The 13,080-nt window shown below is 45.0% G+C and overlaps 1 protein-coding gene across 1 annotated transcript; it reads left to right on the plus strand.

Annotated features, from left to right (window-relative positions):
• The first annotated feature begins 224 nt into the window (after positions 1–224).
• Positions 225–12,371, plus strand: HUS1 (HUS1 checkpoint clamp component). Its single transcript, XM_068973109.1, has 8 exons — positions 225–392; positions 969–1,096; positions 1,201–1,377; positions 3,048–3,155; positions 4,154–4,228; positions 8,192–8,291; positions 10,045–10,164; positions 12,215–12,371. The coding sequence occupies exons 1-8, from the start codon at positions 341–343 to the stop codon at positions 12,295–12,297; spliced, it is 843 nt and encodes a 280-aa protein (XP_068829210.1). The 5' UTR covers positions 225–340; the 3' UTR covers positions 12,298–12,371.
• The last annotated feature ends 709 nt before the right edge of the window (positions 12,372–13,080 follow it).

The raw sequence follows: 13,080 nt of genomic DNA on the forward strand, positions 1-13,080 counted from the left end.
GTTTTTTAGCCCCCGCCATTCTGGACTCCTTTTTCCTATTCTAACTACCTAGCAAGACTGCTTTTATTTCCTATGTTTTAAAACAGAATTGGAAATACGTTAACACAAAGCTCAACCTGTAAAAACTCAGAGGCACTTCCGGTACCAGAATCGCGTCACTTCCGGCAGAGTTCCCGTCATCCCGAGTGCGCCAGCGGGAAGCCCGCCTGCTCTCCGCAGGCGCGTCTCAGGCCCAAGTGGGCTGAACCCAGTACTGCGGTGGCGTTTCCCGCGGGCTAATTAAGGCGGGACTCTCACGAGCCCGGTGCGGACGGGCTCCTGGCGCTTGCCATGTCCAGCCATGAAGTTTCGGGCCAAGATCGTGGATACCGCCTGTCTAAACCACTTCACGCGTGAGTAGGGGCCGCGTCAACCCTGGGGGCGGGGAGGACTGCAGAGGGCAGGGCGGGAGGCTTGCGCGGAGCGGTGCGTGCGGCCGGTCCCCGCGCAGAGGCTGGCGCGCTGCACAGGCTGGCCAGCAGGAGCTTGACGCGGGCGCAGGTGCCGAAGGTTGTTTCTGAACTTTGATTCCTTTCGCGTGGCTTTAAGAAACTCGGCCAGTGGCTTCATGGACCACTTTATCTGGCGCAAGCCGCCCTTCACAGCCAGGCTCCGTGGTCCCCCTGCCCCAGCCGTGTCTGTCCTTGCCTTGACCCCTGCAGCACTCGGCGGCCCCGAGTGGACGTGAAAGGGAAGAAACCGGCCAGTAGGCGCCAGTTAACCTCCTAGTCTCAGTTTCCTTATTCCAGGTTGTTGGGAGGCCACCTTGACCCCAGCGGCAATAAAAGCCTCCCGGTAGGTAGGAGTGGAAACGTTGACTTTCCCACTGGGAAGCTCACTGTGCGCAACTGGTAATTCTGCGCTAAATTGGTGTTTTGGATACCTAACGTACTTCTCAGTTGACTCTTTACTGAAACCTTTTGCTATAGGCGTTAGTAACATGATAGCCAAGCTTGCCAAAACCTGCACTCTGCGCATCAGCCCGGATAAGTTGAACTTCGTCCTCTCTGACAAAGTGGCCAATGGAGGGGTGAGCATGTGGTGTGAGCTGGAACAGGTGAGTGGAGGCTACTGAGGCCTGCAGCCCGCCTGTCTTCCCCCACCCTCGCCGAATTCCAATGGAAAGCGCACAGATGTCCCCCCTCCTTTTCCTTCCCTTAGGAGAACTTCTTCAGCGAATTTCAAATGGAAGGTGTCTCCGCAGAAAACAATGAGATTTATTTAGAGCTCACATCGGAAAATTTATCTCGAGCCTTGAAAACTGCCCAGAATGCCAGAGCTTTGAAAGTTAAGCTGACTAATAAACACTTTCCCTGCCTTACGGTTTCTATAGAGCTGGTGAGTAGGAAGCTACCATTTCTGAAACTTCCCAGGAATTAGTAGTTATATAAGCCTTGGCTTTCTACTGGAGAAGCTAATTGGTTTTATTAAAAGGAGAGATTGGTACATCACTATTTTTTCATTGGAGTTGGGTCCTCCTCATATTTAAATAGCATTGTGATCTCAAAATCAGCGAGGATGCTGGTCTTCCTATGAAATAACACTTCTGCATCTTTCTTCTCAGATCTGCATATCCCAGCATGTCCATTTCTTTTAGTGGTATTGTCATCTAGTCTAAAAACCGTTTTTGCCTTCGAAGTGTTTGTGTGTCCCTCCCTTATTCCCTCACTTCTGCTGCTAACACCTTTAAATGACCTTTAGTTTTCAAGGAATACATTTATCTTCCACCCTACTCCCAGCTGAATTTAATGCACCGGTCTCTTCAGAACACATGTACCCCACAGGGTCTCACTGCTTACAGAATGAGGTTGGCATTTCTCATGTGCTGTCCAAAGCCCTTCAAGTGTGGCTCAACCCACTGTAGAGCCACTTATCTGCCCTGAGTGGGTGCCCAGGTGTGTCCCATTCGTTCCCAACTCCCAGGCTTTGGTGAGGTTGGGTCTTCTACTTGGACTCTGTGTTCTTCTCACTTGTTGAAGCCTTTTCTTCCTCTAGCGCCCAGCACCAGTGCTGCCTCCTTCCCTTATCCTGGTAACCTCTCCTTTGTCTGTTCTGTGTACTTTATTTTTTCTGTGAGTATTATATTCAGTTTTATGCTCTTTATGGAGGAGGATTTCTCAACTGTATTTTTTAATTAAACTATAGTGGTTTTACAGTGTTGCACTGTTAATTTATGCCTTACAGCAAAGTGATTGAGTTATACATATATAAGTATTCTTATTTAAATATTCTTTTCTATCCTGGTTTATCTCAGGATATTGAATATAGTTCCCTGTGCTATGCAGTAGGACCTTGTTGTTTATTCATTCTATATGTAATGGTTTCCATCTGCTAATCTCAAACTCCTAGCATCTTAAGGCTATTTCTGGCAGCCTCCTCCAGTCCTCTCTTTAGGTCTGATCTCTGAAGCTTGAGCATCAGCACACAGCTTCTGCCTACACGGTTGGACGTGTGTCTGAGGCTGGGAGTGTGGGGAAAGTGGCATCACTAGTCTGTGCAGGGCTATCTTCATTCTGCCTTCTATAAACTGCTTAACTGCACTCTCCTCCAAGGCTCCACAGCTCACCCTCTGTCCCTGCTGGTCTCCCTGCCTTCCTGTGAGGGGACAGTCAGGGTATGGGAACCTTTATTCCTTCATAGCTCTCTCTCCCTGGAGAGTGCAGGCCCCATCCTGATTCCTTTCTGGTTTTTTTTGTTGTTAACATGAAGATTTTCTTGTCCTTTCTGAAGCCTGAGTTCTTCTGCCATGTTTCAGTAGATGTTCTGTGAGAATCATTCCATGTCTAGATATGTTTTTGATGTGTTTGTGGGAGGAGTGAGCTCCACGTCCTACTCCTCCACCGTCCCAATCACTCTCTTCTTTAACTTCCTTTTTCTAAGCTCTGTTAATACTTGTTGAATGGACGTTGGTGACTGAATTGAGAACACTTAGGTTTGGTATCAACATTTTTTGTCTTTCAGTTCTTTATTTTTTAAGTAGTGATGTGTTTTAATTCTTCTCTTGGCAGTTATCCGTGTCAAGCAGTAGTCGTGTTGTAACACATGACATCCCTGTGAAAGTTATTCCTAGAAAACTATGGAAGGACTTACAAGAGCCGACGGTCCCAGACGCTGACGTGAGTGATGCCTGGCGTCACCACATCTTAAATGGTGTGATTTGGATTCTCTGACTTTAAAGTCTTACTGTAGGTTTTATTTGAAAGTTGTATGGTACCTGAAAAGAGAATCATATTTTAAAGATAGCCCAGGAACAAAAAATTGGAATGTTTTCATTTAGTCGTTTGCATCAATCATCTTAAAGTAGTGTTATATATAAGGCCACACTCTTTACAGTTCGGAGAGAGAAAGTCTTGCCCTGTAATGGCGCTTAGGTAAAACTGAAGTAGCATTTTGGATGACTTTCGCATCTGTCAGGAGTAATGGCCCTAGGCACCAAATTTGGGTTTCACAGAACGTGGCCTTTTTTCTTTGTCTCGTTAGGAGTGTGTCCAAGGTGTGTGTAACAGCCAGAAGGAGAGGCTGCTTTAGTTCTCCTGTCAGGAATCCCAGAGCCACTGGAAAGAAAGATGATGACAAAGGGTCCTTTGCCTCTTGTTCATAATTTATTGAAGAAGAGACCATGAAATAGCATATGGAATATTTACTTGGCTTTTAGTAGATGTCTCCGCTGGGACTTTTTCCCAGCATTGTACCCAGCACTGTTGTAACCCAGTCTGGGCACTGGTACAGAGTCTGGCCCCCAGTGTTTTTACACAGAGTAGGAGCCTGCCCCCAAGTCTGGATGTGAACCCCTTGGAGGATGGCCTCCATTGGTACTGATTCTTACTCCCCTTGGGTGTGTAGGGGGGCTTCTCAGCAGCAGGGCTACAGACCTGGAACGAGAGAATGGCCACATGGACATGGATGCTGAGGTCACCAAATTCAGGTGTGAGTTAGTGAAGCTGTAGAGTTATTTTTTTTTTTTTTTTAAGAAAGAACTTTATTCAGGCAATTTAAAAATAAGATTGCAGAGCTATTAAGAGTACACACATTCCAAACAGAGGTAATGAGCACTTGTCAGTACTTGACTGTGTTAATATTTCAATACTACTGATCTTTCTCATTTGCTTTGTAGGTTAGTATTTATTTACCAGTCCTGAAGACTATGAAGAGCGTTGTGGAGAAGATGAAAAACATCAGCAATCACCTTGTAAGTTCTTTCTTCTCTGAAAAGAGCTCCCAAGTGTGTAGTTTTGGCTGCGTGTCCTTGGAGGAGCCTTGTCTGGTGGAGACTTGATACCCTCCATTCATCATGTATCTGCGTGGGGTGTCCCTCACCTCCCGGCTCTGGGGGCTTGGCTTGTTGTTGATAGCCTATGGTTTTACAGGTGAAACCTGCTCTGGATCTTCTCAACTCTCCTCTCTGATATTTGGCCTAGTCTCTCCTATTTATGATATTTGTAGTATATTAACAATACATTCAATGGTTCTAACTTTCTTTCCATATGTTTTGGACAACATATTATGTATTTTATCTGATAGTGTACATGTTTCTTTATGATCACTGATGCTGGCAGTGAGTGGAATGTCCTGTCTACTTGCCAAACGTCTCTAAGAGTCCAAGACAAGGATCCCCCAGGACACATTCCTCTTCCTGGAAGCAGCTCTTAGGCCAGGTAGAGGGGCATGTTTGCTTCCCTGTTTACTTTTGTGACGTTTACGCTCAGTGTCAGTGAAACACTGAATGTGACAGTGACAGTGATGGGAAGTTGTGAACAATTGTCCTTCACTCCTGGGGTTCTCCTGAATTCTTCAGTCACCCCCGAAACTCATTTGATTATGTCCCTAGGTGTTTTAGACACGACTGTCCACCTGATGAAACTTTTGCTCTTTAGCGTCTGCAGACTGGTTACCTGCCACACGGCTGCCCGCTGCCTGCAGAACTGCTCTGGACCCTTGTCCATCCCCACAGCACTGCTTTTCTCCAGGCCTGTCTCTACCATTTCACACTTGGCTGTTTCTTTCCCATCGTCCCCTGGAAAGTACTTAGCCCTTCTCACTGTTCATGGAAATTCCAGACTCTCCCACTGCCGTGGATGTAAGGCCCTCCTCTGCCAAGCTGCTCTGATCACTGCTATGTGATAAGTGGTCTGCTAACATCTGGGAACCACTCCTGAACTGGCCGCTTCCTGAAAAGGGAAACTGTCTTAACTATCTCTGCATGACAGCCACTGACTGTGGGGTTGCCACTCAGTGGGCAGATAATAGCTGTTAGCGCACAGACCTGGAATGAAATTTAGCTTCAGGAGATCTTTGGCATTATCAAAGTTTTCTGGAGCCTAGAAAATGTTTACAGACTGTTTTGTTACTGCAGTTGTGCTCACTTGAAAGTAGTTTCCTTTCACGACTTACTCTGTAGATTTCACTTTAATTTACAGTGACTTCCCATGAAGCAGTGTGTGCCATGCAGACATGAGTGTTCTTCTGTGCTTGTCCTGGTGTTGATCCAGTTGTCAGGCTGGAGGCTTCTTTGGGGGATATCCTGGAACCTTGAGAGGCCCAGGAGAGAAAAGGCAGGACAGTTAATTCAAGGATCCGGTTATTTGTTCTTTGTGTCCAGTGGAAATGAGTCATCAAAGTGGCTTAGATTAAATCATCAGAAATTAAAAAAAAAAAAAAGAGGTGTTTTTCTCTTCCCTGGAGTGTTTAAAAACAAGGATTTTGTGCAGTGGCTACTGCACTGTGAAATACTAAATGGAAAGTGATCAACATATGGAAAATTGGAGTAGCCAGGCATAACAATATTAACTTGAGTAACCAAAATTCTGTGTCTGAAGATGACAGGCGAGAGAATCAAGGAAAATGAGTAGGACTCAACATATTGAAAACATCTCCTCCAGTCAGAGGCCCAGCAGCCCTTGTTGAGGCATCTTCCTTCCTTCCTTTAGTTAGAGATGTGGCCAGTGGTGGTGGGTCGTGTGTGTGACTTGGGTAAGAGCAGAAGAAGCAGGCATTGACTGCCAAGAGTCTCCATCAGGTTTTAAGCATTGGGATCCCCTTCAGACAGAATGCAAGTTCTAGTTCAGGAAGTCTGCAGTGGGGTCTGGGACTGATTTCTGACGAGCACGCAGCGATGCTGTTTCTGTGATGGTGCTCCATGGTTAGAGCAGTGCTGTGTTACACCTTTCATGTTGTCTCGGCTTCACAGAAGCAGACTTGGGGCAGGAGGCATCATGATACGCTGGCAGAGCTGAGTCCTTGAGCCACCCCCAACCCCCACTAAGTGGTGCACCCTGGTGGAACATGTTATCCAGCATAACAGTCACAGGGGCTCTGTTACTATTTATCAGTTGAGATAATTTATGTTAGATTCCCAGTGTGTTTCATCACTATCCCATGAATGGTCGGTAGTTATCATTAGGGAAACCTCTGAAAGAAGTCAGATCTCATCCACTTCCTTAAGAGCAGAGTATGTTGATGTAGATAATACTATAGATAACACTCACAAAATAAACACGGTGAGCAGTGTTTGGAGGGTCATTGGTCAATTCCTTCAGTAAATTTTGTTGGAGTGCTGCCCTGCACCAGGCACTGTGCTTGGAGAGATGGATCTAGCATTTGATTACTCAGATTTTAGGAATTTGAAGAAAGCATAAAAAGGTGTTTAAGTTGGAGTGAATCTAGGACTTTGCAAGCTGCTTTCCTGAATAAATCTTTATAAAACTTTTTTTCAAAAGCATTGAACATTTATAGGTAGATACTAATTGTGTGCTTCTTTGAAACAGATGGATCTGTGTTATGTGTTAGCCTTACAGAGTCCCTGTACACTGTATATTCACAAGTCCAGAATATGCACAAGGATTGTTTTACATATTTTTTTAAGGCAGGTATTTTTTCCGGATAATAGAGTGGGCTTAGAAACATCATGTATTTCTGGGAAATGAAAGGATAAGGTTGACAAATTCTTCCCATTCAGATACGCATACTAAATGATGAAACAAGGATGTTTGGAGACTGTTTCTTATGTAAAGTCAAATCCTTAGTAAGTTGAAAACATCTTTTTTGTTTTGTTGCTCAAATGAGAAATAGAGTTCACTAGTTTTAAGGAGCAAGAATGAAAAATACTAAGTGGTACTCCTAAGTAAATCTGAGATTTAGCTGTGGCCAAGCCCTGTGGAACAGGGTGTCCTCCACTTACCCTGGGGCTTCTTCCCTCTTGCTGTACCTTTGCAGTGGCTCCCTAGTGAAACAACCACCTTTATCTGCAGTGGCTCGGTGGCAGTATTGTTGGTTAAACAAAATGTTGACTTGCACACTGCTGCGTGGGCTTTCCAAAGACCTGCCAGACTTTAGAGGTGGCCAGATATTGATGTCAAAAGGCGAAATGCAGTGTGCTTTGGGCAAATGGCCAAAATCTTAAGCCATATCATGGTACCTGTTTCTTTCTCTGAACTTCATTTCTAGATTTTGTGTAGTTTAGAGACCCTGTTGGTTGGTGCAGGGCAGAGTGTAAAATGAAAGGGCCCCTCTGATCCTGAGGGAAGTCATGAGCCCTGTTGGAGCAGGGAGGGGCCACAGCGATCAGTCACCAAGCCCAGTTGCCCTCTGTCTGAGTGCAGAAAACACGGCAGCCACAGGGCGCCACAGCTTGGTGGAGTCCAGACACCTGATGGCATCTCTGGGTCTTTCTGAATTTGGAAATCTCACTTCCCAATGTCTGAGATTATTCTTTATATAAAGGGTTATATTCTCTTAATATTCTGAAGCCTTTCTGGTTATGTTGAGTTGTAATAGATAGTTTGGTCCATTTGTAGAAATAAGGCAGTTAGTGAGCTTATAGGTTTGCATTCTCTTCTGGTTCTCCTTGCTCTGTTTTACAGGAGTTGCACAATGTCTGCATTGTCAGAGCTGCTGGCAAGGCCTCCCCAGCCTCACCTGTTTTCAGAGCTTCCTACTGCACTATGCATGCCGAGGGGCTGCTCTCTGGAGATTTTTTAGGTCCCTGTGCTCAGGCCTTGTTTTCTCTCTATTGCTGATGCCATGTGGGGTTTGGTGCTGTCTGAAGTGTCCTGGGATTTGTGGCATTACTTTGTCACCTGGTTTGTTGGAAGCTGATGTCCACTTTTTTTTTCCCTTCTGCTTTTCTTAAGACTGTAAAATACTCAATTTGCAGATTATTGAAGCAAACCTAAATGGAGAATTGAACTTGAAAATAGAAACTGAGCTAGTGTGTGTTACAACTCACTTTAAAGATCTTGGAAATCCTCCATTAGGTAAGTTTCCTGGTGGGTCATATTTTGCATGTGATAAATTGTTCAGATGACAAACCATACTGAGGTCTCCAGATGGAAGAGAATTGAACTTCAGGTAACTGTGTTTCAAGCTCAGGAAGGGAACACATAATGGGGTTGGGTAACTTGTTACTGCACTGTGGTGGGAAGGTGAACCTCCTGGACGTGAGAAGCTGGAGTGTAGGCCTGAGGGCTTCCTTGTTCCTCATCTGCAAAACCTAGGCTTGGGCTCAACAGCGTCCAAGAGCCCCTCTAGCTCTTCACTTGCTGTGCCTTCTAGCGAAAACTTATACCAAGTTTCTCACCTGGGTGGAGTCAGAAATGTAGATGATACTTTTTATTTTCTCTTGTGTTTTTTTGTGTGCATTAAAAAAGTAATTTTTTGAAAAAAAATTATTCAAGTATAGTTGACTTACAATGTTGTGTTGGTTTCAGGTTTATGGCACAGTGATTCAGTTATACATATACATGTATCCTTTTTCAGATTTTTTTCCCATATCAGTTGTTATAGACTCTTGAGTATAGTTCCCTGTTTTGTATAATAGGTCCTCATTGTTTATTTTATATATATAGTGTTTTATATATATGTATATATACACACACACACATACACACATTGATCCTAAATTTCTAATTTATCCTTTCCCTTCACCTGTCCTCTTCAATAACCATAAGTTTGTTTTCTAAGTCTGTGAGTCTATTTCTGTTTTATAAATAAGCTCATTTGTATCATTGTTTTAGATTCCACATACAAGGATATCATATGGTATTTGTCTTTCTCTGACTTTGTTTGATGATCTCTAGGTCCATCCATGTTACTACAGATGACACTATTTCATTCTTTTTCATGGCTGAATAACGTACCACATCTTTATCCACTCCTCTGTTGTTAGACATTTAGGTTGCTTCCATGTCTTGGCTGTCGTAAACAGTGCTGGAATGGACGTTGGGTTGGTTGAGTAGATTGGCTCAGGGATTAGAGTTATCTGCTGCAGAGCTCACAGTGGTGGGCAGGCTGTGGGAGGGAGGTCCAACAGGGAACAATGCAGAGGCCCTGGGAAGGTACTCACTCTGTGAAAACCATTTAGTCACCCGTGTGTTCTGAAGTAGGTCTAATAAGACTCCTTCCACTTTTAGAATTAAAATTACTTACTGCCAGTTTTTTTATTAGAGACACATTGTAACTTAGCATTGCAAGAGAATTTTACTTGATAGTGAAGGGCATGCCTTGGAGCAAAGTGAAATCCATGTTAATAAAGCTTTGACAGTAGTTATATGAAGTGACTTGTTTTTGTGTTGCTCATTTTATTTATTTTTGTAAATTACAAAGAGGGTCTTTGATACCTTCCCAGAATTGAAAGGACATTTTCTTTCCTTTCATTCCATTTTATAATGAGAGGGATTGATTTAGCTGTATATGGTCTTGTTTTGGGGATGGTTTTTTGGCCCTACCACAGGCCATTTGGGATCTTAGTTCCCCGACTGTCAACAGTGAAAGCATTGAGTCCTAACCACGGGACTGCCAGGGAATTCCCATAGGACAGTATTTTAAAGACTCAAACTTAGTAAATGCTTACTAGGTGAGTGATCACATTTATATTATGCAGTGTTTCTGTAGGTTCTCAAGTCAGTGGTCAAGTAAACCATTTATTTATGTAAACAGTCATCGTGCAATCTCTTGCTTCCCTGTTTCACTGGAAGATAATTGTGTCTTAAAATGTTCCTGTCGTTTTAGCTTCCGAAAATGCTTCTCAAGATAGAAACTTGGAACAAATGGCTGAAGTACACATAGACATTAGGAAGCTCCTACAGTTCCTTGCTGGACAACAAGTAAATCCTACAAAGGCCACTTGCAGTAAGTTTGCATTTTGATTTGTGTTTCATATTTCAAGCACTGTAATCAACTGTAGTCTTACACATTGTGTACAGTCTGATAAATGCAGAGACAGCTCGGTCACTGGTGGACTCCAGTTTCCTGAGTAGTCGCTGGCGGATGGGTCTGGACTGCCTCACCTGGTGTCATATACGAGTCTGCACCCACAGAGAAGCTGCGATTGGGCAGAGGCCCCTGGCCCCATCTTGCTGTGTTACTCTAACCTTATGTGTACAGGGTCTCTGTCTCCACTTGGCTTGGATTTAAGTTTCCATCTCAAAGCATTTCTTTCTTTCCTGTGTCAGCCTGACCTGTTCCAGTTGTCCTGTGTCTTGTCATCTGTGCTGCCTACTGACTTTTAATAGTGGCCTTTAATGGCGCTTTTGATTCCAGTTGGCCTTGTCTTTCTCATTTTCACATGTTTTTTCACCCTTCAGTCCTTGATTACAGTTGAGGAAAGACTCACTTGCTGAGAATTTTTCAAGGTTATGTCTGTTTCCTTGCTTTTGAGATGACAGTAATTGAAAGAAAACTGTGGCCTTGGTTGGAGGTGACACCTCTTTATTTGTGGATTCCCGGTCTGAGCACTCAGCCACCAGTGAACAGAGCTGAGAAGGGTGACCCAGGAATACAGGATACCTGATAATTGTCAGATAGTCAGCTCTGTAGAGAGCGAGTAGGAGATTCCCGAAGGTTCTCCAGTGAAGGAGGAGAGACCACTGAAAGGAGTGGCATTAGTGCATGAGGACTGCACTGGTGGTGAGGGCACAGAAGGAGGAGTGCAGAAATCCACGAGAGGGAAGCAGTGAGAGCTGCTGAGTCGTGGGGCAGGGGCCAGGGGCTGCCTGCCCTGCATCTGAAGAAGGTACAGTATGGCTGCCCCTAAGGCTGAGAACGGGGATGCACTGCTTCAGCACACGGTCGTCCTCCCAGGTTAAGACGGTGCTTCTCAAACTGTCTGCATGCACAGGGCTCCTTGGGGACCTGGTCAAGTGCAAATGCCTCTTCAGAGCTCTGGCTTGGGCCATCGAGTCTGGATGATGCCCCACTGTGGGTCCTTGGAAGCCACTCCTCCTGTCTGCATAGGGGAAGTGTAGGGAGTGGGGGTTGTGGCCCTAGCTGCCGGTGCAGGGAGGGGGACCAGAAGATTATGACAGTCAGAATCGAGTTTGTTTCTTTTCTTACCCCAACCTTTTCTGCCAGTGGTTCTGGCTTTGTGGCAGCATCCCTCCCACCTCTGGGCGGGAGTGGGAGTGCTTCCCCCAGCATCCTCAGTCTCCAGTGCCACCTGTGTGTCCAGCACCTCTCCTGATGAGTGTCCTTCTGCTGGTCCCTTGTGTCGCTTCTCGTCCTGCCATTTTCTCGGGATTGGTCTCAGCAGCCTGCCATGTGTTCCTTGTTTGCCTTTCTTCTGCCACCTGGCTTGATCTGGCTTCAGCCAGCTTTCCTTGGGTGTGGCGTGCCCCAGTGCCCCTATAACTTCTGCCCTCAGTAATATGGCCCTGGCAGCTGGGATGCTTTCATGCTGTGGCAACACCTCTTCCTCTTGGTTGGCTTCTGTTTTGGGTCTTAGCCCCAGTGCCTCATTGCTTATCCTAGGCTGCATGATGGCTGCCCTTGCAAACTGCCTCCTGCTCTCTAGTAAGACCCTATGTGCAATTAAAATAAATAAATTTATATTTTTAAAAAATGAAAAAAGACCCTATGTGCTTGCCTCTTCTCAGCACATGCTGGGAACTCGCTGGCAAGAAGCTGCTTTTTCCTGGAAGGATGTTGACTTGGGTACATGTGGTTTCTGAGAAGTTTGCCCTGTGGCTTTTGCCCCAGAGACCTCGGCCTCTTCCTTGGTGGAAAATGAGCTGGCCTGAGCCAGGCCCCTTGTTTGGCATCAGTTGGGATGGTGGAGACTGGTCACCTTGGGAGGACCTAGGTGCTCCAGGAGAGGCTTGAGGGAGAAGCTGCTGCAGTGCTTAGGGGTGAGAGTGTATGTGCAGAATAGGTCTCTACAGTAAAGGACTTCCTTTCTCCTTAGATATTGTGAAGAACAAGATTGTTCACTTTGACCTGCTCCATGAAGACGTTTCCCTGCAATATTTCATCCCAGCGTTGTCATAGCCCTGCCTTGTGGGCTCGGGAGCTCAGAGACCTTGGTTGGACCCACAGCAGTGGAATCCTATTTTTTTTTTTTACTTTTTTTCCTCCTATAATATTTTCAATAGAAATTGAATTAATGAGTTAATGAAATGCAGTTGGATAAACATTTCTTCATATTACTTCTTTGTTCTGTCTTCTTTGCTTTGCTTTGAAGATGTTGAAAGAAAAGTTAAAATTTATTTATTCAGACTTTAAACTTTAGTAATTGAAGTCATGAAAATGTTCCTGTAGTTTGAATTGGTGTAGTAATCAAAATTGGCAAAAAAGTAATGTTTGCCAAGCCTAGCACTTTTCCTCAAGGCATTGTTTCCAGCTCAGCATATTGTTGTGGGAACAGACTTAAGCAATTAGGTTTCTGTGTACTTGAAGCCCAAGAAGGCGAGGTTGGCCCTCTTGCCACCTCCATCCTGTAGAGGGTCCCGGGGGGTCTGGGTACAGCATGTATGGTCTCATCGTGATGCCCATGAAGATTTTAGTCGGCTCTTCTGTTGCCATCAGGAGCATGCATGGGCAGGGCCTGGCCAGGTCAGAGCAGCACAGACATTCTGAGGCTTCACAGTATGGCTTCTGTATTTGGCAGAGTAGGTTCAGCAGTTGGCCCTGGGCCACACAGCTAGTGGCAGGGATAGTATCTGAACTCAGGAATTCTGGTTTCCCTTTCCCTCACTTCTGCTACAAGAGCAGAATAAAGAATGATACCTTTCAGAGTTAAGTCACCAACCATTTGAGGAATCTGGAAAGAAC

Source organism: Capricornis sumatraensis, chromosome 5, assembly GCF_032405125.1.
Source record: "Capricornis sumatraensis isolate serow.1 chromosome 5, serow.2, whole genome shotgun sequence".
NCBI classification, from domain to species: Eukaryota; Metazoa; Chordata; class Mammalia; order Artiodactyla; family Bovidae; genus Capricornis; species Capricornis sumatraensis.

Coding starts and splice junctions, on each gene's coding strand:
- HUS1 (XM_068973109.1), top strand. CDS start 341: ATGAAGTTTCGGGCCAAGATCGTGGATACCGCCTGTCTAAACCACTTC. Junction 1,378..3,047: donor TTACGGTTTCTATAGAGCTG/GTGAGTAGGAAG, acceptor TTCTCTTGGCAG/TTATCCGTGTCAAGCAGTAG. Junction 3,156..4,153: donor CGACGGTCCCAGACGCTGAC/GTGAGTGATGCC, acceptor TTTGCTTTGTAG/GTTAGTATTTATTTACCAGT.